The 22559-nt window shown below is 44.2% G+C and overlaps 2 protein-coding genes across 2 annotated transcripts in view; both read left to right on the top strand.

The window, feature by feature from the left end:
- The window catches only part of Slc49a4 (solute carrier family 49 member 4), a 70758-nt gene extending 65048 nt beyond the window's left edge, over window positions 1-5710 (top strand). The window contains exon 9 of the mRNA XM_051191406.1: window positions 5033-5710. Coding sequence (XP_051047363.1) covers window positions 5033-5148 — 116 coding nt within the window. The 3' untranslated portion in view covers window positions 5149-5710. The remainder of the gene's footprint in view (window positions 1-5032) is intronic.
- Dtx3l (deltex E3 ubiquitin ligase 3L) overlaps window positions 1-22559 on the top strand; it is a 795722-nt gene that overhangs the window by 178836 nt on the left and 594327 nt on the right. The gene's annotated exons all lie outside the window — the stretch shown is intronic.

Raw genomic sequence — 22559 nt, 5'->3', positions numbered from 1 at the left:
GGGTATACTACCTCTGGCTTGGGCTCAGCTTACTGTCAAGGGGAGGAATTCTGAATAGTCGTAGCCTTTTCTTTTTCATGTCCAGTCAGAAAACAGCACCTGTAGAGAGGACATTTGCTTTCTACCCAGAGCCTTGCGTCTGTTGTGTTACAGCCTTAATTCACTTCATTTGTGTCACAGTGGAAATGAAGGGGCTGTCACCTCTTTGCATGGCAAAGCATCAGAGCTAGCATGTGCCCCTGGCATGATAGAAACAATTTTCCAGCTGACGGGCCCAGGTTTACTAAGTGGTCTGTGCAGCCTAGCAGAACGTGGTTTTCCCTGTCAACTAGAAATAGTTTTTCCTCGGGTAACTCCCCAGTGAATCTCTTTTCTTGGTCTCTGGTACAGAACAGATGCATACTGATCAGTGTAAGGCAGGGAAGGCCTGATAGTAGCAGCACTCTAAAACTGCTCCTCTCCTCAGTTTCCCATTCGTGCTGGGGGCTGGACACTTGGTTAAGAAACGTTTTATTTGACTCATTGTTTGAAGGTCCCATGTGTGATGTTGCATCACTCTGATGTGATATCATAGGGCATGGTGAGAGAGACAAGATGTCATCACTGGGCAAGATGACAAGACAGGGGTGGTGGGGGCCAGTTATAACTTCCCACTGGAGCCTACCTCTCAAAGGTCCAACACATCCTGGGCCTGTGAGTCCAGCACTTGGCTCTTAAGGCTCACACCTCAGCCTGCCTACTGCAGGAGAGTGCCGACTGTTAAGTGTAGTGTCCATCCCTCTTCTAGGTCCAGCAGCAGCCTTTGATAGAGCTTCAGGGATTGACACCTAGGTGTGACTTAGCTGCAACTGTCATGCCTCGGATTAATAGGGACCAGAAAAGCTAATCCCATCCCTAATGATGACACCTGCTAACCCCAGCTAATGATGACACCTGCTAATCCCTGCCCTAGTGGTATATGCCCTACCAGGAATTTTATCTGGCTGGGAGGAGGACACTGTCCTCTTGTTAGTCACTTACTGACCATGTGTTCTTACACATATCTGAGCAGCTGAGCAAGGTGCCTGCTGACCATGTGTTTTTACACACATTTGAACAGCTGATGCAGAGTTTCCACCTAACCTCATGGCTGCTGTGGGCAAATGAATAATTTGTAATAATTAATTTTAATCCACCAAAATGATTTCCAGACAGAAAACTTTGAGTAAATGCTGGTATGTGGGTAGTTGGTGTGTGGGTAGATGAGAGAGAAGACGGTGTGCACACCCCAGAGGCGTGTGTTATTTTTCTTTGTAACTCTGTCATTGATGCTGCAGTGTGACTGAGAAGGCTGTCCTAGAGAAGTGAGCCCCGTGAGTATGTGAGACCACAGTCATGGGTTACTTAGTGTGACCCTTGTTGGATCCCTTCACATACAGTTAGCTGACACTGCCTGTAAATCCTGGCCACAGAGTGCTAAATGCTCTAGGACTTTAGGATAAACTGAAAATCCAATCCTATGAAACGGTTTTCTCAGATCACTCCTAGTGCTGCAGCCCAGGGCCCTAAACATTCACATAATAGACTTGAGGCGCTTTCAGAAAGCAAGTGTGGAAATGACATAATTCAGTAACTTTAAGATGAAAACTCATCTGGCAAGTAGATGTGAAGGTTCAACTATCATTGCCCTCTTGTAAGTTCTGAGTTTGTTGTTTTTTAAAGAAAGCCTGGGTTTCTTTCATTCATTCATTCATTTTTGTTTTAAAGATCTCACTATATTGCCCAGACTTGTCTCATACTCCAGGGCCCCAGCCACCTTCCCGAGTACCAACACTGACAGATAAGCATCCCCATGCCTGGCTGAAGCCTGGGTTTTGAGCATTGTGAAAAGCTGTAGTTTTTAGCATTCCTCTCAAGGAAGTACACTGCTTCCTTGACAGGGTTCTTTCCCACCCACGCTGAGCTGTCTGGCAACTGCGTCGAATAATCTTTCAAGGCTGTGCAACTGTCTCCCACATGAACACATCAGATCAGAGTGCCTCGCCTAAGGACGGGTTCCACCTGTGACCGCTTCCACATCAAGGCCACTGCTTATGTGGAGCCCTGGGCCGTAGAGCCTTTCACTTGTACCTTGACACATGGAACCCTATCAGAACGTTTTAGTATTTTCCTGGCATGGGGTTTTCTAAGAAGAAAGTTACGTGTTCCCTACTCTAAGGGGATGTTTGATTTGAGACCCTCAGTGAGCTGTGGCAGCGTAGTGATGCCTTATTCTAACAGCACCACAGAAACAGTCAATATGGGGACACTGCTGTCTTTCATTTACTCTGAAATACTTCCTGTTTTATATTCTGAAGTTTGTTTCCTCTGTTATTTTTGTTTCTAAGCTAAGCGGTGAGTTTTGTCTAAATGCATAAAGATTCTGAAGAGCCTGGTCGAATTTGAGGGTGCAGTGTCACTCAGAAGGTTTTGGGACCTGGCTGAGGTGGGCACATTGGCTATCGGTTCCTGGGAGAACAAATGGAAAGTTCAGCAGATGTGGACTGGAGAGGAGTGATGTCACACCTAAGGAAAGTGCTGTGGTGTAGGGTCTATGGGGTAATCCCTGCGCAGTGGAGGGAGCAGGCCATTGATCCAACATCTGGGGTGCCAGCTGGCTGCTCACCGGGAGATGGAGACAGTTTTGTCCAGTTCGGGATGGCTCTGGAGATTCTGGAGATGGTATCTATAGGCGGTCAAACTATAAGCACGTGACACTGAGAGGGGGGGGGGGAAGAGGTTAGCAGCTTCTGGAAGAAGAGAGGATGAGCAGACACGACAGTGCAGAGGTGCTGTGCAGGGTTGACATGTTGCACAGGTGCCGTGCAGAGCCCATGCAGAGTGAAAGGTAAACTTGAGGATGAGGCTGCAGTGTGGTAGACATGCAGGGGTGTGTTTCATAGTCCTGCCTTCTGGCACAGATTGCTGTTTTCTCCAGTGGGAGGAATGGGAAGGATTGCAGGAAAGTGCTCAGCCAAACAGATAAAAGAGTTAAGAATGCAAACATTTTGGTGGATTGGGCACCATTCAGTTATATTCTGACACCAAGCTCAGAAGGTCAGTGGTTTGTTAGCTTGACAACTTAGATTAAATGTTTAAGGGGGTCTCTCTCTGCCCCCTCCCTCCCCCCAGCTGTGGTTTCTATGAATGGTTTTCAGCAGGGAGATGCAGGTACTCCCCTGCCTCTGACCTTTTGCTTTCTGAAAAGGGAAGTGTTTTTAAAGAACACTCGCTGTTTGTTGAACCAAGTGAATTTCCTTAAAGACAATTTGACTTTTCAGAGAGACACAGTCATGAAACAAACATCTGAACCTAGACAGAAGGAATACTGAAATAAAATGTTCAGCTTTGGCAGTATTGGACCAATTCCTCACCTGAAAGAGAGCCAAGGCTACGTCAGTCATGGCACATGTGTTGCTTTCACTCACTGTAAATTTAAGGCATGAAGATTTAGAAGATGCTCTTGTGGACCACACCGTCAAGTGTCTGCTCCCTTTTATCTGCTGTTTGCAGTGTGGCCTTAAAGTCAGAGTACTTGGCGGTTAGTACAGCCTCTGCTTCCATGTTCAGTCGGTTCCTCCTCTAACTGCTTCATCTTGCCTAGTGGAATTATCGTCAGAAGTCCAGGCTGTGTGTTTAATATAAAAGCAGAAGATCCCGAGTGTCCTTCAGTGGACTGTGAGAATGGAGGCAGGATGGGCCAATGCTTTCTCTCAGTGCTCAGGTTCCATGGAATCCAGCAGCAGCAGCAGACAGCTAGCCGACAGAAAGTGATGGTGGGGTCCACGTCTGTTTACATTATGGGATGGCGAGTCTGACTTTAACTGCAGTGCACAGGTCTGTCTGAGAGGTGAGGATGCTGCTTTCTGAGCACAGTATAGAAAAAGTCACTGTTGCATCATTTACCAGCCAGTCCTGCATGGGTTGCTCTCATAGGCTCTGTGAGTTGTGCGTAAACTGTAGCAGTGATGTGAGGGTTCTAGGGTGACTCTGAGACCGAGACAGCATTAGCATTTAAAGGAAGACACAGGGAAAGTGGAAAGTAAGGAAAGGAGGGGAGATGGAAAAATCATACTCAGTTTATCCCATTGGAACTGATGATGTTGCACTAGAGAAGTTGTCCCCAACCACCATTACAGAGGGGAAACTAGAAAAGATAAATACAGTGGTTTCTCTAGGAGTAGAAATGGTTATTCTCGAATGTTTTACCTTATTCTCCATATATTCTAATTCATTTTGCAATGGCTACTTTTTAATATTTTTGTTGAGAAGTACATTATTTTCCATCAAAAAAAAAAATACAAAAAGGTTATCTGAAAGTAATTGAGATGGGGAGACAGCTCCGTGGGATGCCGTGCAAACCCGAGGCACTGACTTTGGTTCTCAGCACCCATGTGAAGAGCTTGGCATGGTCACGTGCATCTGTAACTCCAGCGCTGTTGAGGGCAGAGACAGGAGGATTGCTGAGGTTTGTGGACCACCAACGTAGCTGCTAAAACAAAAACCTCAGGAGTCCAGGTTCACTGAGAGGCCTTGTCTCAAGGAAATGAGGCAGAGTGTGGCAGAGAAGTACACTGACACTCTTCTTTGGCCTCTGTGCACACCTCTACTGGTGTGTGTGTGTGTGTGTGTGTGTGTGTGTGTGTGTGTATGAAAATAAAGTGAGGTGATGAGGTGGTTTTTCTCTTTACCTAAGTCCACCAGGTATTTCTAAACAGACACAAGAGTGACAGTGACAGAGAGCACTTAAAAAACAATTAACAAGCTACACTTAAAGTGATCAATTACCCCCCCTTTCAACTAATAGATTGATTTTGCAACCAAAGTCAAGGTGTATTACATTGATGAAAAGTTGTTAATGACATCGATTAAATATTCCACGTGGAAGTCTGGTGATATATTACACATCACTTAGTGAAGTAGCTTCCAGGTGCTTTTGTTATATGTGCTTTGGAAGGCAAAGCAGGTGCAGCTGATGCAAAAATACTTAAACTGCTTTTTTTTTTCCTTACAGAGTTGTCTTGGTTCAACTGGTGCCTTCCCGGGTCGTGTCTGCTCAGTCTTCTCCTCATTCTGTGCTTCAGGGAATCCTATGACAGACTCTACCTTGATGTGGTTGTCTCTGTTTAATGCCACAGACTTGCGGGACTTCAAAGGGACTGCATGTCGGTGCCACACATCTGCTTGGAATTGCACATCTAATGGGAGAAAAGGAGAAGAAACTTCTTTGAGAGGTTTTGTTAGGTTCCGGAGTCTCACAGTAATTTAATGACTACTAGGTAATAATAATGCAGGACTTGAGTGTCATGGGGATTTGAAGACTCTGGACCGCATACCACACTGGTGACTCTGGACCGCATACCACACTGGTGGCACACACGTTCTGGACTAAAGAAGAGGTACATGGGATGCACTGCCCACACAAGTAACACCCCCCCCCGCCCCCCGTGCACCTTGTGCTAGTGCTGACCTACTGACAAGCTGACTTACGAGAAGGAACCTGGGCATCGGTCCCGTGAAGATGACTCCTCCCAGGCACGCGACAGAAGAATAACAGAAATGCCACTAACTTCTAAAGATGTTTGAACCCTGTATCAGATTTTAATTAAAAAATAGCCGAGCTGTATACCAGTGATAGGACTTAGCCACATGTACACTACGAGTTTTTCTAATAAAGCCATTTCTTATATGACTCCTTATTTTTAATCAGGTTGGAAGCCTTTTGCTGTCTTTGGGCACAGGCACTGCCTCATCCCCACTTGCCCTGTTTCTGTGAAGACAGCATCAGTCACAGCAGCAAGGTGACTAAATGCTTGATAGGGTTGCATTAACTGTTGTGTGAAAAGTGTAATTCCGTTACGATTTGGCACTTTGTTAAAGATGAAATGAGAGCCACATGAAGCATGTGTGTCTGCAGCGCCCTGTGGTAGCACAAGTGTAAAGTGCAGCCACCACTGTTATTTGCCAGGTTAGACTGTATTTAAATGACCCCCATTTGAAAAGAACAGTGTATAACATTGAAGATTTCAGATCTGTGTGTGATTTCTGAATTGAGCCCTTGTGTTTAGATTGTAATATACTCAGTTCTAAGTGAAGTCATTGTATTTGATTGGACATTTTGCCAATCCCTATTTCTTTCTATAAATAATGCATTTTTAAAAACATACTCATTGGATGACTCTTGGACCTGTCTTTCACTAGGTCATAATATTCGCTGTGATCTACCCGTGACACTTGTCTGCTCGTGGTTCCAGAGCTCCTCTCACACAGAACCAGACCTTCCCCAGATTTCCAGAGCAGCAGAAATCTTTACTGTCTGCCTCCTCTCCCCTTTCCTCACACAAAGTAGCAACTCCGTTGCTAGCCAGCTCTGCTTACGGCTCATTCTCCATGCAGGTGGAAGCCAGCTCCTGCTAGCCCAGGTGGAAGGCCGGGCAGTACTGACTTCTGCCCACCCCTGTACACCATTACTCACCTGCAAATGCACCTCTCACCACAATTCCTAGTTGAAGGCTATGCACCAACTACATTGGCCTTGAAGGAGAAGTCTGGGACTGCCTAGTATCTTCTGGGGCCCCAAATTGTGATGTGAGAAATGCAAAGCCCTCAGATTTCACACCTGTTCATCGTTTCCCATTCTACCCTTAGCAGCAAGGATGGAAGGAAGAGCCTGTTAAAGAGAGGAAAACAACCCTGCTCGGCCAGACTTAGCTCCTCTAACTTGTCCTCATCCTTCCTAAAGTGAAACAGAGGCAGAATTCTGAAGATGATGGGAAGCTAGTCACTGCAGACATGCAAAATAGCCACCACCACCACCATCTCCCATTTAGGGAGGAGAGAGAAAGCAGAGGAAAGAAATGTGAAGTATTGGATCATGCTATATAAAATCTTCTATAATAAGACTTCTGATGAGGAACATTTTAATTAATGGTTAATTCTACTTTTAACACAAAGTACAGGGTAACGCTTTAAAAATATAGCCTAAAATAGCTAATCACTTCGAGGCATTTTAAGTGGATGCATTGTACCAGTCTGTAGCTCTTGTCTTCAGCGAGTCTGAGGTGAGGCCGGTCTCCCGTCTCAACTGTGTGGCCTCTCCCTCCAGCAAACAACCGCTCTGCTCATGCACTGCAACTTTCTGAGTGATGAAACGTCATAGGGCAGTCAGTGAGTCCAGGGAAGGAAGGTGGTGCATTACATATGAGCATGCTGCAAACCCTATTATTTCTAGTAGTCAACACAAACTAGCTTCATCCTTGCCTCATACCAGAAGAAGTCTTAGCTCTCCACCAGCCTGAGATCTCTGTAGAAGATACAGAAATGACCCTAGTAAAGTAAGTTGCCTTGAACAAAAGACTGGAGTCATACACTGTCTATGAAATCTGTTCCTGGGTGCCCTCGGATGTTCAAGTCCTCTGTAGAAAATGAGTTAAATTCACATACCCACACCTCTTCCTCCAATGTATTTGAAACCATACTCTAGAATATTTGAACTACCTAGTCCAATCTGTGTGTAAGTGCTATGCTGAATTGTTAGAAAGTAAGAAAAAAGGTCTATACACGCTCATTTCAAGTTGCAGCTTTTTTTCTTCAAATATTTCAGCTCTGTGGTGGGTTGATCAATGGATGCAGGAGTGGCTCAGGGCACTGTAGTGACAGATGTAGACCTGTACGTTTTCCCCCTACCTCACAGCACTACAGCTTAATTTAAAATGCTTAGGATAGTCATGAAGATTCACATATCCAGAAGGGAGGGGCTGCCGAGTGCATCAGCTGCCACTCTGTGGGAAGTACAGGGTCGGAACTCCGTCGAGTTCTTTCATACAGTTTAAGCCATGTCACAGGCGCTCCAGCATCTCTCCAGTCTTACCTCGAAGGGACTTTATGCAAAGATTCTGATGAATAATTCAGCCCTCATAAGCGAGCCAACAGCATTATTAATTGGTGAGGACATGCTATCGTCTAAGCTCCCTGTGGCTTATCAATTAATACTTCACAGTTCATGGGAAGAAGTGTTTTTAATATGATCCATGGTAGAGATGTAGGAACAAGATAATTACGCAGATGCGTTTTCCTGGAAGAAGGAATTCACAAGAGGGAATCAAGTACACATGTAATTTTGCATATTTAACTGCGTATGGCCTAAGGGCCAGGTCTTATCCTGGATCATATATTCATGTTTAATTATTGAAAATGTTTACAGCTTTCTTTTAATGAAGCCTGTCTAATGAGGGATCCGGGCTAAGGGACTTGAAGTTGAAGAGATTAAATCCCCATCTACTTATCTTTTAATTGGTTTTTAAAAAACTCTTATTTTTACTAAAATTGAGTACTCATCTTGCATTCTGCCTGAATACCAGCTTTATTTTTAAATCAAGATCAAATAAAAATACATAGCAAATTTACTTTCAGTTAATGCTAAATCTCACATTAATTTCACATTTGTTCTTGCAATACTACGTACAAGGATTACTATGGTCATGTAAAAGCTGTGTACGGGAGGCTATGGGTGCAGCTCAGTGGTAGAATGCTTGCCCAGAGTGCACAAAGCCCTGGGTTTAATCCTTGGCACCAAAACAACAAAAGTTCTGTCACATGCAATGCAAAACTATAAAACATTTGAGCAGGCTTAGAAATACAGAAAAGATAGAATTTATTATAGTCATATAGAAAGGGATGAGAAAAATCTTACCTGTGACAGCAATTTGCTAGTCAGTTAGGAAGGATAGTACAGGGAAATAGTGGAATATTCTAGAACAGAAGTTTATAGTAAGTTTTGTAGTGCCATCAAGAGCTTGGACCAGAGTACCCAGTGCTTGTAAAGATGGCTGCGGGGACAGGCATCTTGGCTGTCCTGAGAACTCATCTCCACTCAGCACCCTCCTGACTCAAGTGGAAACTCAGACTGGGAGACAGCTCCAGGAATGAATTCCGGGACACCAGGGGAACCCAAAGGGCTCTGTCCCTGGATAGGAGATGGGAGTGAGAGAGGCTGAGGAGAAAGGTCACACAGGCAACTAGTACTAGCTCTAAATTCTTTCTGGGTCAGGGCTGGAACAATGCCAGCCTCGTTGCATCCTATGGATTCCTGGAGCTCCAGCTTGTTCAGCTTGCCTAACCTACCCCAGCTTTCTGCTCTGAAGATGACTGCCCGAGATGTCTTACTTCCCTGCACCGACTTCCTTGTCTTTTTGACTGAAGCCCTTCCACAGCCTCTCAGGAGAAAAGGCAGTCTCCTCTCCGAGGAGCAAACAGACTGCAGCCACTGTCCTCCTCCTGAGCAGGACACTGGCCCAGGAAGAACCTCAGGAAAGCCAGGAGGAGATCAGTTTTTACTGGGAGTTTTGGGGATTTACAAAAGGGCATTGTGGTTACCATGGGTTTTAAATGATGAGCTCATTGCTTGGTTGTTCATTTGGATGTTGCCTTACAACCAGGTAGGCCTCAAATAGCAGCTGCCCATCTCAGCCACTTCCAGAATGACAGCATACATGCCCCAAATTCAGCTGGCCTGTCTATTAAACACGGCGGGGGGGGGGGGGATGAAAGTGTGTATTGAGGTTTAATAAGGATCGGGAGAAACAAATAGGCTGAATAGATGTTTATTCAGGGAGAAATAACTTAGAACATAGATGAACACCAGCAGGTTCCTGGTCCCAAGGATGCCTCCTGATTCTTTCCTGTCCCTGTTCTGCAAGCAAGAGAGCACTCCCGGGCTCCTCCTCAGACTTAGTTCCCCCAATGGGCATGGTCTGTGCCACAGGTCTGGACAAAGTGAATATCTCACTACAATTCCCCTTTTAGTCTAAAGAAAAGATTTAGGATTGATACAAAACAGTGAATAACAAGTGTGCTCTAAGAAAAGGAAAATCGAGAACATATAAATTTAGGACCTACATATCTAGTCCTAGGGTGAAGGCATACAGGGTTTACAATAGAGTTGTCCTAAGCTGAAAAGCTTAAGTCTAGTACCTAATTACCTAATATATCTAACTAGGAAGAGAGAATAATAGTTGTGATAGTTTAATCTTCAACCTCATCGAAGACCTGAGAAGGAAAATAACAATACTAGAGTAGGCAGGAAGTATGGATGGGCAACTTCCAAAAGGTGCAGCGAGGACAGAAACAGCAGACTGCCTGGACAGTCATCCAAGGTCTCACAGCAACGTTGGTATATCCACTTTTGGCTAAGGCCTAGTGTACCTGACAGACCACAACAAAAGCAGGGAGGTAGAAAGGCTGTCTTACCCTGACTTGGCAGGGTTCAGCAGTCTTTTATGTTTGTCTCCTGCAAGCACAAAGGGTCACACATCCAAATCAGTGGTCGAGGTGGGGGCAGTTCTTTGCCCAAGAAGCCATGAGCCAAAGCGAGGATGGACTCCAGAAGGAGCGACAACAGTGGCCAACATATTTTCAGGAAAATGCACGGTGCTGTCAGGAGCAACAGTGTCTCATGTCAATGGAGTACTAATATTAAAACATTTAAATGCCATGTTCTGCATGTCTATGAAGTGATTGAAGATTAAGCATCTATGTCTGACTAATTTCATAGGTATAGGAAACATGGGTGAAGATAATCTATAATGTTCAGGAACCTAGCTATAAAACTGATTGAAACTTCCCTGAGTAAAGCAGGGACAAATACCTAAGCAATAAAAAAAAAAAATATATATATATATATATACACACACACACACACACACACACACACACACACACACACACACACACACGTAAATCCCTAAAACAGAGGTAGAGTAGAAATGTCTAGACCAGAGGTATAAAGTGCAGCATGATAAAAATATCCTAAATTGTATCAATATACAAAATGTCTTGAACGTAAGTAAAAGTATACATATATAGAATATGGTAAGGATAATGTGCATAAAACATCATAAATGGAAAGATTTTTACACAATATGACAAAATATAATATACAATTCTTCCAGGAAGGAATATAAACTTAATTTTACATAGGTTACTACATATAAGAATCTATAACAATGTAAGCTGTATAATACTAATATCTCATTATTACTAAAACAATTCATTAAGAAGATAGGCTAATCTACCTATATCCCATCTAAACCATACCCTATCCCTGTCTAAAAGAGATACCTGAGTCTTAAGCATCACCTTCCATACCCAACCCTAAGTAACTAAAACCAACCCTAAGAAGATTAATATTATCCCTAAATGCCAAGAGTAGGGGGCATCGTTATCTTAAGATTACTTCCTGCTGAAATGGGACGATGAATGTTCCGTGGGATCCTTTAAGAAGAAAATTTTTAGCAACCAAATTTCTCAACAGGACTGGCTGTGACATATGTAGCTAGTCTCTGTGTGGCAGGAAATGCTTGACTGGAGTTCTATCTGAAACTCTGGCCAGGGTATAATAAAAAGGTGCACCATTACAGCTAGCTAGTCAGGAGTTGTCTCAAGCAAAACAGTCTCAAACAGGTTTTAGGGTGATGTTTGTAGTCCAGATGCATCAGGTTGAGTCAAGTGGAAATGACGATGTGGGGCCTCATCTTCTTTCCAGAGAGTTCAAAGAGTGGAAAATTTAAACATCAATACCAACATAAAATTGCCAAGTTTTAAGGTATGCATTTAGGGAAAGGCAACAATAAACATTAAAATGTATATGAGAAAATTAGGATTTCAGAGAGAAAATTGTGTATAAGCAAATGAGTCTCCAGATTTTGTTTTCTTCTGCATTATACCAATTGACTTCTTGATATATGGCAGAAACTGTGAATTTAATTTTAACAACATGCTTGAATTTAGAGAAGGAAAGCCAAATCCAACTCCAAAGCCAACATTGGTTTACATGAACTGGGATTAGAGGAATACTAGACAGTAAAGAGAAATAAATTTCTGTATAGAAATAGTTTACTAGAATTAAATATTTTTACCATAAATCAGATTCCTCTTCATTAAGTGATTCTTTCTGGAGAGCTATCTTCTCTTCTGTGGGTACCTACATGTTCAGTGTCTTTTGGCTGTTTGAAGATGGGTGTTCTCTGTTTTCTATAAGGACAAGAACATAACACTTGCCCTACCTTTGAGAGGTCTCCTCATATCTCATGGGAACTAATTTGTTGGATGACTTGTCATTTCTCTTCATTAAGATGTTTTTCTTGTTTAACTCGGATCTTGATCAACTTAGATGGTATCTATAGTTTCTCTCTCTGTCTCTCTGTCTCTCTGTCTCTGTCTCTCTCTGTGTGTGTGTGTGTGTGTGTGTGCGCGTGCCTGTGTGAGTGTTTAATGGAAAATGCATTTAATGCATTTCTCAACCTTTTAGCTAGATCAAGTATAAACAGTGAAAACAAAGTGTAGCATGGAAACAGCAAATTATTTTAGCTACAAACATGGGGTCAGCACATTGCAAGGTTGGGGCTTACTAGAAAATCCCAATGCTGTGGTGCTCCTTGGCTGTCCCTCTGAATCTTCTCATTTATAAAGGTTTCTGCCAACTGGACAAAATGGTCAGGCATACAGATCTTTGGTTTACCTTAATCTTAGAAAACAATACTCCTTTTAAACAACTACAATTTTTAATCGAGGTCCGTCTGCCTTGGCTTGCCTTTCCATTTATCCAAAGGACTATGGGATGAAACAGATGATCTTATTTGACCTTCCCAGTCTACAATTAAAAAAGCAGAGAGAGCCTTTTGAGGGAGATGATGTGGCTGGATTCTAATGGACCTATGGGCTCCCTCTGGGCTCCAGGGCCTGAATTCTTTTCACAAGTGATCAGAGTCTTATAAGTAATTCTTGTTTGTTTGTTTGTCTTCTATTTTTGTTGTTGTTATTGAGGCAGGGTTTCTCTGTGTAACAGTCCTAGCTGCCCTGGAACTTGCTCTGTAGACCAGGCTGAAACTAATACTTTTAAATAAATTTTGGAGAAACATACAAATGTATGTATGACTATTATAAAACACCCAGGACAAGAGTGAAGAGTTGTAGTGACCCCTCAAAATTTTAACAGACCTTGCCACCAAATTAATAATATGCCTTGAATTATTTAAGACTATATACTCTGCTGTGCACAAAACTGTTTTAAGTTTAATCTGCTTCTAAGAGAACGCTGTAACCAACTTTACTATGCCTTCGATTTTCAAAGCAGTCAGCTTTTACAACCTAAGCTAATGCATAGCTTTAAGCTTTGGTTATGTTCTTTTCCATGCCTCTGACCCAGAATAATGTATGTGTGTTATAATCACTTACTGAAAAGACCAAGCAGATTCAGAGCATCCTTAAAACTAATACCTGCCATAAATATCGCAAACAACATGGATATAGATTGATAATGTCTGTTTGCTTATCTGGGTCAATCTGTTAAAGATTTCTGTAAGCTGGGTGTGGTGACCCACATACCTTTGATCCCAGTACTGAGGAGGCAGAGGCAGGTGAACCTCTATGAGCTCAAGGCTAGCCTGGTCTATATAGCAAGTAGAAGGGCATCCAGGGATCCATAGTGAGACCCTGTCTGTGTGTTTACATGGGTATGTATGGAAACAGAATCCAGTTGTCTGCAGAACTGTTTCTCCTGGCTCGCTCTCCAGAGAAGCAGTGGTTAGTGTAGACCTTTCCACAGAGCTGGTTCTGTACTCACAGGCTCTAGATTTTCTGAGATTGCAATGTGAATTCTAGTGTGCATGTTCCTGTTTTCTTCCTGAGAAGATGGTTTCTGTTCTTGCTCCTTCAACTGAAATCCCACACTGCAAAAGAGCATGCCCAACCCCTTCCCCAATCCAAACTGGTCTCCATCACAGGACCTTCTTGACTCCCTCGTCTCTGCAGAGGCATGCAGTACAGCAGAGAGCAGGACACTGAAAGAGTGAGTGGCATCTCGTGTTTTTAAAATAATAGCTCATTGCCATCCTTACCATTTGCTTGTTACCTTCCCTAGCCACCCAGCTCCTTAAGCATCAACAAGTTCCTGCTCCAGAGCAAAACAAGAAGTTGGTTTTACTTGGTCCCTTCCCCGGTGTGTATGGCCAACAAGAGAGCTTCACATGCTAGGCAAGGGCTGTGGCACTGAGCTACACCCAGCCCTTTTCCTGACCAAGTTGCTCAACCTGGCCTTGATCTTGAAATTCTCCTGCCTCAGCTCTCTGAGTACCTGGGATGACATACATATGACACTGGGTCCAATATGAGTGGCTTTCTCTCCAGTCTTCCCTTCTATCCAGTTTTACTCCTTTCTGGTCAGTCATTTTAAAACTATTTCTGACCCTGCTTAGAAGCAAGCTGTGTGAAGCTAGATGACCAGCAGTAGAGAGCTGGCCTTGCTGTTTCTCCATGGCCTAACCTAGGGAGGACACAGGAAACAGACCCTCGGGCTTCTGGCTCTTGTGCCAGACCTAGCGACTTCAGCTGTCTGATCCTGAGCAATCCATTTCCAATATATGCACAAATCTAAAATGAGGGGGTAGAAATCCCAATCCATGCATATTGCAGTGTTGGAAATGACTGAGGCATCCTCAGTCTGTAGCCTAAAGAACTTCCCAGTTCTTTCCCAGTGCTTTCATGTTCATTTGCAAAGCTGTTCCCTCTCCCCCAGTACCGGTCCCTGAACACATGAAATACTGTGCTGCATTTACTCACAGCAAGAAGAGGTGGCTTTCTGGTGTCTGTGGCACGAGATAAGCTTCAGGTGCTGTTTATCTTCCCAAAGGACTTTATATATGAATGCAGGATTTATTAAATTTATCAAACACAGTAAGAGAAAATCTGCCACCCGATGTTGAGATAGCATTCCAGCAAACAGGTAGAGAAATATTGCATTTGCTCACTGGAGTCAGACCAAGCCAGTCCTGTCCTTTGGTTTGATTCGTCATGAGGTGGCCTGAGCTTCCCGTTGCAGAAATCAAACCATCAAGTCAGACAGGAGGGCTGGTCTTTGAATGTGTGTCTCTAGGGTTCTGGTACTGAATCACCATAAGGTGCTTAGCAGCAATGACCCAGATCTAAAAGGCGGAAATCTCCCAATCAAGCAACGGGTTGAAGTGTGTTCCATGTGCTGAAATCAGCAAATCGAACTCTGTTTCAAATAATGTGGGCACACAAGTTGCTAGGGACAGATATGAACCCAAATTTGGGGAATTTGGTGTATATCCAGGAAAGGCAGGGAGACAAAACATCTTTTGGGACCATCCATCAGGACTTAGGACTGGCCTTCTCACCCAATCCTGTCTGGAAATGCCCTCGCAGACATGCTGTAGTCTGGTTGAAGATGAGCATTACGAACTGAGAGGTAAGAGGTCTTTTGTGTCCGGCATCCTTGAAGCTTTGAGCCTGTTCTCTCTGAAATGCTGCTCTCACCTCTAGAATGGGAGAGTGAGCAGAACCCTCTGGTCCATACCGCGAATCATACCCATGGAAAGTAAGAGAGGACTGGAGGGTAATACCTTTTTAAAAATGCTTTGTTAATTCTTGGAGAATTCCATATAATTCTTGATTATACCCACCCCCCTGCTCTAACCTCTCTCCTACCTCCCCACCCACCCACTCAGCTTCATGTTCTTCAAGCTCACCTCCTCCCCTCCCCCATCAAGTCCTGGTTGTGGGGCCCACATGGGGTGTGGTTGATGGGCCAAGTCAGTTGAAAAAAACTGGCTCTCCCCTCCTATCAACAATCAATGACCCATAGGTCCTTGGCTAGAGTTGGGACTTCATGGCTCCTCCTTTCTCCAAGCTGGGATTTGCCTGGCTTGGGCTTGAGCAGACCTTGTGTGTTCTGCCTCTCTGAATTCATATGCACATCTGGCCTGTTGTGTCTGAAAACAGTTTCTCTGGAGCTGTCCACCACCGCTGGGTCTTGCTGCCTTGCTGCCAGCTCTTCCACACACATCCCTGGGTTCTGAAGGAGCCGTGGGACATAGATGCCCCAGTTAGAGCGCGGTGGAATGCAATACCTTTGTTTCATTATTCCCGGTTTACACTCTGCATTTCCAGACAAACCAGACACTTCCCTGAGACCAGAAGCTAACGCCAGAGTGTTCCCATGTCTGCATAGACTTTTCATTGAGACTTCCATTCATTCTGTCTACAAAATGAGCTGTGTACACTGTATGTAGCTAGAAGGACAGTGGAGAATGGGAAAGATGTTATGATGTTTCCACCCAGAGGCTTTCCAAAAGATTTTTTTTTTTTTTAAGAAAAGAAAGAAGGCTGGATAGATGTATTGCTCTTGCAGAGAAACCATGTTCAGTTTCCAGCACCCATGTCTGGCAACTCGAAACTGCCCCTAACTCCACCACCAGGGCATCTGGCACCCTCTTCTGGGCTCTGCAGGCACTCACACACACACAAACTCATTTGCTAACACACAAGCTTAAACAAATAAAAATAAACCTTTCTTGAAATCTGTAAAAGAGAGAAGCCATGTGGTGGTAGCACACACCTTTAATCCCAGCACTCGGGAGGCAGAGGCAGACAGATCTCTGTGAGTTCGAGGCCAGCCTGTACTACAGAGTGAGTTCCAGAACAGCTAGAGATACACAGAGAAACCCTGTTTAAAGAGAGAGAGAGAGAGAGAGAGAGAGAGAGAGAGAGAGAGTGAGAGAGAGAGAGGAAAGAACAGGAAAGGAAAAGCAAAAGCATCTACTCTCCTGAATTAACAACTACAAAGAAATAATGTATTTTCCAAATACATAATCGCGCATAGCTAAGCCCAAATATTTTCTCTTATCAACCATAGTTGAATTTGTTAATTTCATGAACTCAAAATCCACAGTTCTCACCTCAAAATAAATAAGAGATACTTGATTCTGGAGCTACATGAGTGACCATAGCCTAACTGGTTTTTAATCTTCCTAATGCTGCAACCCTTTAATACAGTTCCTCAAGTTGTAGTGACCCCCAACCATAAAATTATTTCATCGCTACTTCATAACTGTAATTTTTGTGCCTGATTTGTCTGTTAATAATTGTAAATATCTGATATGTGACCTCCAAAGGATTTGACACCCACAGGTTAAGAACCACTGTTCTAGGAGCATAGATTTGGGTTACCACAAATACTGTAAAATATGGTAACAGTTTCAGAAAGTGTTTGATAAATTTATAGTAACAGAAATGACCCACCTGCTGGCTCAACAGCCCCATTCCCTAGATTCGGTTCCCAAAGATGCCCCCCCACACACACACGAGAGCACCTCACCACCTGTCCTGCTGAGAAGCCCCTACCCCGGACTCCAACAGGTTTCTGTTGCCCAGGTGAACTCAGGGAGAGACTCCCTGCTGGACCAGAGACCACAGTGCAGCCACAACCACAGGTAGGTGGCCCACCAGCAGACCTCCTCCACTTATTCAGTGTCCCCAATCCCCATTCATCTCCTTGTCACCATATCCCACCCCAGGTCAGGCAGAGACTCCCCCTGCTGCACCAAAGGCCAAGCTAGGTACCAGAAGTCCCTAGCTTGTACAGAGACTCCCTACGGTCACGCTGGCCACCAGAACTCTAGACTGCAAAGACCAGAAGATCAAGGAGGAACAAAAGTCAAGGAGGGACAAAACACCCATCCAGCAAAGACAAACTCAGAAATCAGCACCTAGATCTATAATCACCCCAAACCCAGATGCCTAAACCCTAGCATAAGAACACAACCAACAACAGCCAGGGAGCATGTCCCCACCAAAGCCCAGATATCCTGAACATTCCAATGCAGCTGAAGCACAAGAAAATGATCTTAAAACCAACTTTATGAAGATGATAGAGGTCCTTAAAGAAGAAATGAAAAAAATATCTTAAAGAAATGGAGGGAAAGACAAACAAAAAAAAATTGGAGGAAATCAATAAATCCCTTACAGAATGCCAAGAAAGCCAAGAAAAAACAAACAGGTGAAGGAAACTGTTCAAAACCTGAAAATAGAAATAAAGAAGACACAAACTGAGGGAATTCTGGAAATGGAAAATCACCACTGAACACAAGAGATGGAAGAATCTCAGACATTGAAGACACAACAAAAGAAATAGATTCATCAGTCAAAGGGAACATCAAATTAAAAAATTGTAACACAAAATATCCAGGATATCTGGGACACCATTAAAAGACCAAACCTAAGAATAATAGGAATAGAAGAACAATGCCAGCTCAAAAACCCAGATAATATATTTAACAAAATCATAGAAGAAAAATTTCCTAACCTAAAGAAGGAAATGCCCGTGAAGGTACAAGAAGCTTACAAAACTTTGTAGTCACAAAGGAAGTTATATATCAAGATACTACAAAAATATTTTTAATTTAAAGATTGTGTATGTGTGTGCCAGAAGAATGTGTTGGGTCCCCAGAGCTGGAGTCACAGGCAGTTGTGAGCCATCTAATGTTGATGCTGAGAACCTATCTTGGTCCTCTGCAAGAACAAGTTCTTAACTGTTGAGCCATCTCATCAGCCCCCAAGACACTTCTTAAATACAGTGGAGGAAATGTCAAATAGGCAGATTATAAATACAGCAAAAGGGGGACATTCCTGCTATGGGTATCAGATGCTTTTGAGTTAGTGAGGTGTTTGCTAGTACATTCCAAAAGGACTTACTCAATAGTCAGATGTTAGGTCAAGGGCTGAGGTAGCTAGTGAATGACTCTAGTGGCTGAGATAGCCCAAGACAATTCAGCCCTGGGTCTGTAACTTTCCAACTCCTCACAAACATTTGATGTTCTCATAGATGTCCAAATTAGGTGCTGCTTTTATGCTGGGAACTTCGGTTAATTTCTGTTTCGTTAAGACACTGGGGTGGGGGTGGAGTGCATAGAATCACCATGGACCTGAGGAATCCAACCCTGCTATGGAATCTGATGTTTTCTTGGGGATATGGAAGCTGTTGGTGCTAACCGTAAGTTCCTGCAGATCTCAATTGCAGACATGCGAAGAGCAGGTGCTCTGATGGCTTTGGAGTTTCTTTTCTAAGGGGAATTTGAATTTTAACAAAGGCTCACAGTGGAAGGAGGTGTTTTAACCCATAAGGCTTAGCATGTCAACCTCCAGATAAGAAGGAAGGAGTTCCTTTTTTGGGGGGAGACTACAGGAGTCCTTCTGACCTCCACCTTTAAGAGAGCCTTTCATCTCTGACACATGACTGTCGAAGTCCCTGTCTTTGCCAAAACATAAAAAATGTTTTAAAAATAAATAAATAAGTGATGTTAGTTCCCACAGATGTCTCCGGTTCCAGATCTACTTCCCTCCCACCAGAAGGATATTCTTTTTAAAGCTGATGAAAATTATGTGTTGGGGAAATTCTTTCACCATCCCTCCTAAGACACACCCACAAATCCCCAACAGAGTCACTCGGTTAGTCTACACACATTACTGCCTGCATCTGTCTCCATCTGTGACTGGAGAAGCCTTGAGAGGTGCTGCAGGATCCCTGCCTTGGACAGAATGGGGCTGCTTGTGAATCCAGCTGACAGGCGCTGTGCGTGCTGCATGGCTCAGCACTTCTCCGAACTCGCGAACTCAGAACTCACGTTGCTCTTCCTGACTTAGTGCTGAGAGGAAAAATGGACCCGCCCCTCTCCGTGTATCTTACTGTCTTTGGCCATCCACCCCGGAATCCGGAATCCAGGAGGACTCCAATTCCCAACTCCAAACCCGAGACTCTTCTGTAACTTCACTTGTCCTTCTCAAGAGGAAAAGGATGGAAATTAATTGTTGTCTCAGTCCTTAGACCATCTTCTGTCTCAGAATAGGGATGTCCTTCCTCATTTGTCGTGTTTACTAGGGTTTAATACAGATGACCCTCCCAACAAACCACGGGAAACGGCTGCCTTCAGTCACCTGGAATTGTCGTTCTGTGTAACTGTGGGAAAGGTTACACTAATGAAGCCGATGCTGGCTCTGTTGGTTATATACTCATCAATATTCCTGCACCAGGGAGGTTTTCGTTATCTGGGTCCTGCAATGCACGTTGTTTTCAAACTTTAATGTTTCTCACATGAACTACTTTCATTTTAAAGCAGACCGTGATTTTCCATCTACTTTAAAACACAATTTAGACAGAACAGAACACTCTAAAGCCAAGCATGGATTTCATCACAGCCAGCGTTAAATGCCGGGGGAAGCAGATCATATAAAGGTTTTTAGAAGAAGAAAGAAAAGGATGGAGGAATCTGCATCCAGGAATTTGGCCTGTTTTTGGCTCCTGCTGTATGCTGGACACTGGGTTATGTACTGCGGATACACAGAGAAGCCAGCTGGTACCTTGGCCTTTGCAGAGATTCGTATGCCAATAAGTCTATTAAAACAAACAAACAAACCAACAAACTGGAACTCAAAACCAAAAGCCATCCCAAAGGACTAGAGGAAACTTTGTGTCTCATCTTGGGTGGCTATCTTGGTTTCTGTAGGTGATATTATTCTCTTGGGGAAATATATCCTAAATCCTGTTTTCTTAAGCCGTTAAAAATCCATGCTTGTTACTAATCAATGTGTGTGACCTTCATAGAATAAAAAGTGCCCCTGGGTGGCCTTGGGAGGGAAAGGCAGAGAAATCTGTCTCCATGGTTTGAAAAGAAAAGAGGTGGAAGATTTTGAGGGGACTCTTAACAAGCTTCCAGAGATCTCAGAGCTGCCAGTGTGCACTCGGGCATTGGATGTAGGCCAGAAGAGCTTTCTAGCAAGAGGAAGCAGAGACTCTGTGAGGAGGTCCATGAGGTGAGACCTCAGGGGAATTCACTGAGCTAGAAGCCAGGCCCTAAGGTTTAAGGAGGAGCTCAGTGGTAGAGTATGTGCTTAGCATGCATAAGGACCTGGGTTCAAATCCCAACAGCAAACTAAGTTAACAAACAAACCATACGCCAGTCATGTAGACATATCCGTTAGGATGCCTGCCAGACCCAAGTGGGGGAGGGGTTTTGGAGCGTGTGTTGATGTGTTGTGGTGGAGGCAGACTCTGGGGAGCAGAGCCAAAATCTGGTTGGTTTTTTCCGCCTCGCCGCCTCACCAAATCATCTGTCCCAGCCTCCTGCTTCCAAGTACATCCTGCCTGAGTGTGTCTGGCTCCCTCGCTGGAGATACTATGCCTCATTCTGGCATCTGCTGCTGTTCTTAGAAGTGTGAATCTGCAAAGAATGGGACTTGTGGGAGAAAGGGGGAAAAACCAGTACCAGAGGAGACTGCTCAGGGCAGAGGGCTCCAGAAGGGAGAGGGTGGCTGGACACACGTCTTCCCACACTTAAATGTGAGCAGTTGACTCCAAGGCTTGAGGGGACTCGCAGAGGTGGGACTAGCCAGGTGTCACGACGGGCACAGCGGAAGGTATTAAACACCCATCCCTGGAAGGTGGTGTGCATTGCCTTGCCTCCCATGGACTGAGTCTCAAAATTCCCCCTCCAGAGGAGCAGGCTGTGACTGAGGCCTTCCACACTCTCTGCATGGTGTTCCATGCACTCCGCTAGCTAGCTCTCAGGCCAACTCTTGGGTGCAAAGAGATCTTGAGTGGTCCAGGGGTGTTCCATTCAAGGAGACTTGCCATCTCCTGATGTGAGACTTTTCCACCTTCCCCATCCTCTCAGTTATACCACCAGACGCAAACAAGAAGCCTGCCCAGTAGAGAACACTGCCCTGTAGCCCAGGCACTTTGTTCTCCTTCTGTCCTCAAACCTTGGGGTATTTGGGCTAACTGTGTGTCTTTTGTTACCTGACTCTCAGAGCACCTTGCTTTATTGTGATCAGGACAGGAAGGCAGGCAGGACTAACACAGCAAAGGGAGGCAGGGAGATAACTGCAGAAACAATGGAGGCTGCAGTTTCCAGGGAGCCTGTGACATCTTCCTGCCACATCCCTCTACACTGATGGCCTAGGGGCCTTCTTCATCCCCATCTCCATCTCTCAGCGTTGAGCCTCCCTTGGGCCTTGGTTCTCACTCTAGTTCATCCCTTCCCTGCCTCCTCCTGACTTCCTTGATGCCTCTGACTTTCCACATAAAAAGGCAGTCCTTTCCCACTGGGGACCTGGTGCGTTCTTAGAGTTGGCAGAAGCTGTTGCCATATGAAACAGCACACAGTAAGTAGTAACTATACTAGACTCCCTACCTAGGGGATCTGAGGAAGGAGAAGAGTCAGGGCTATCCCAGAGCTTTTGGATCCTCTTTCTAGATTCTTCCCAGCCCAAAAACCTGATTAAAAATGGCAACACCCTGTGTGCCTGGGCAAAGTGCTGGATCAGTATGAGAAACGGTGCAACAGGAAATACTGGGTTCAGGGAAGGAGATGAAACCCTGCCCTGTGGAGGTTTGGTACCCAGAGACCAGGTACACTTGCCCTGGCACCTAATGGATTGCATAGTGGCAGAGTGTAGGGTGTTTGTGATGAATTCCCATGTAGAGTGTGCACAACTTTGAAATGTTCTGTGTGTTTTTAAATATTCTTAGCATGAAAAGATTGTGTGACATTTTAATAAAAACATCTTTTTTGCATTTTGCTTTTGTAATATCTGGGGGTTGCTAGATTTTCCTTTTCTAGCCAAGTATACTCTTGTAAGGGAATGTTGACATCTTGAGTATTTTTATAGAAAACTATAGTTAATGTCAA

The sequence above is a fragment of the Phodopus roborovskii genome, unplaced genomic scaffold (assembly GCF_943737965.1).
Source record: "Phodopus roborovskii unplaced genomic scaffold, PHOROB, whole genome shotgun sequence".
NCBI lineage: Eukaryota > Metazoa > Chordata > Mammalia > Rodentia > Cricetidae > Phodopus > Phodopus roborovskii.
Note: the sequence above shows the minus strand (reverse complement) of the source record. Positions and strands in the feature narration are given on the sequence as shown.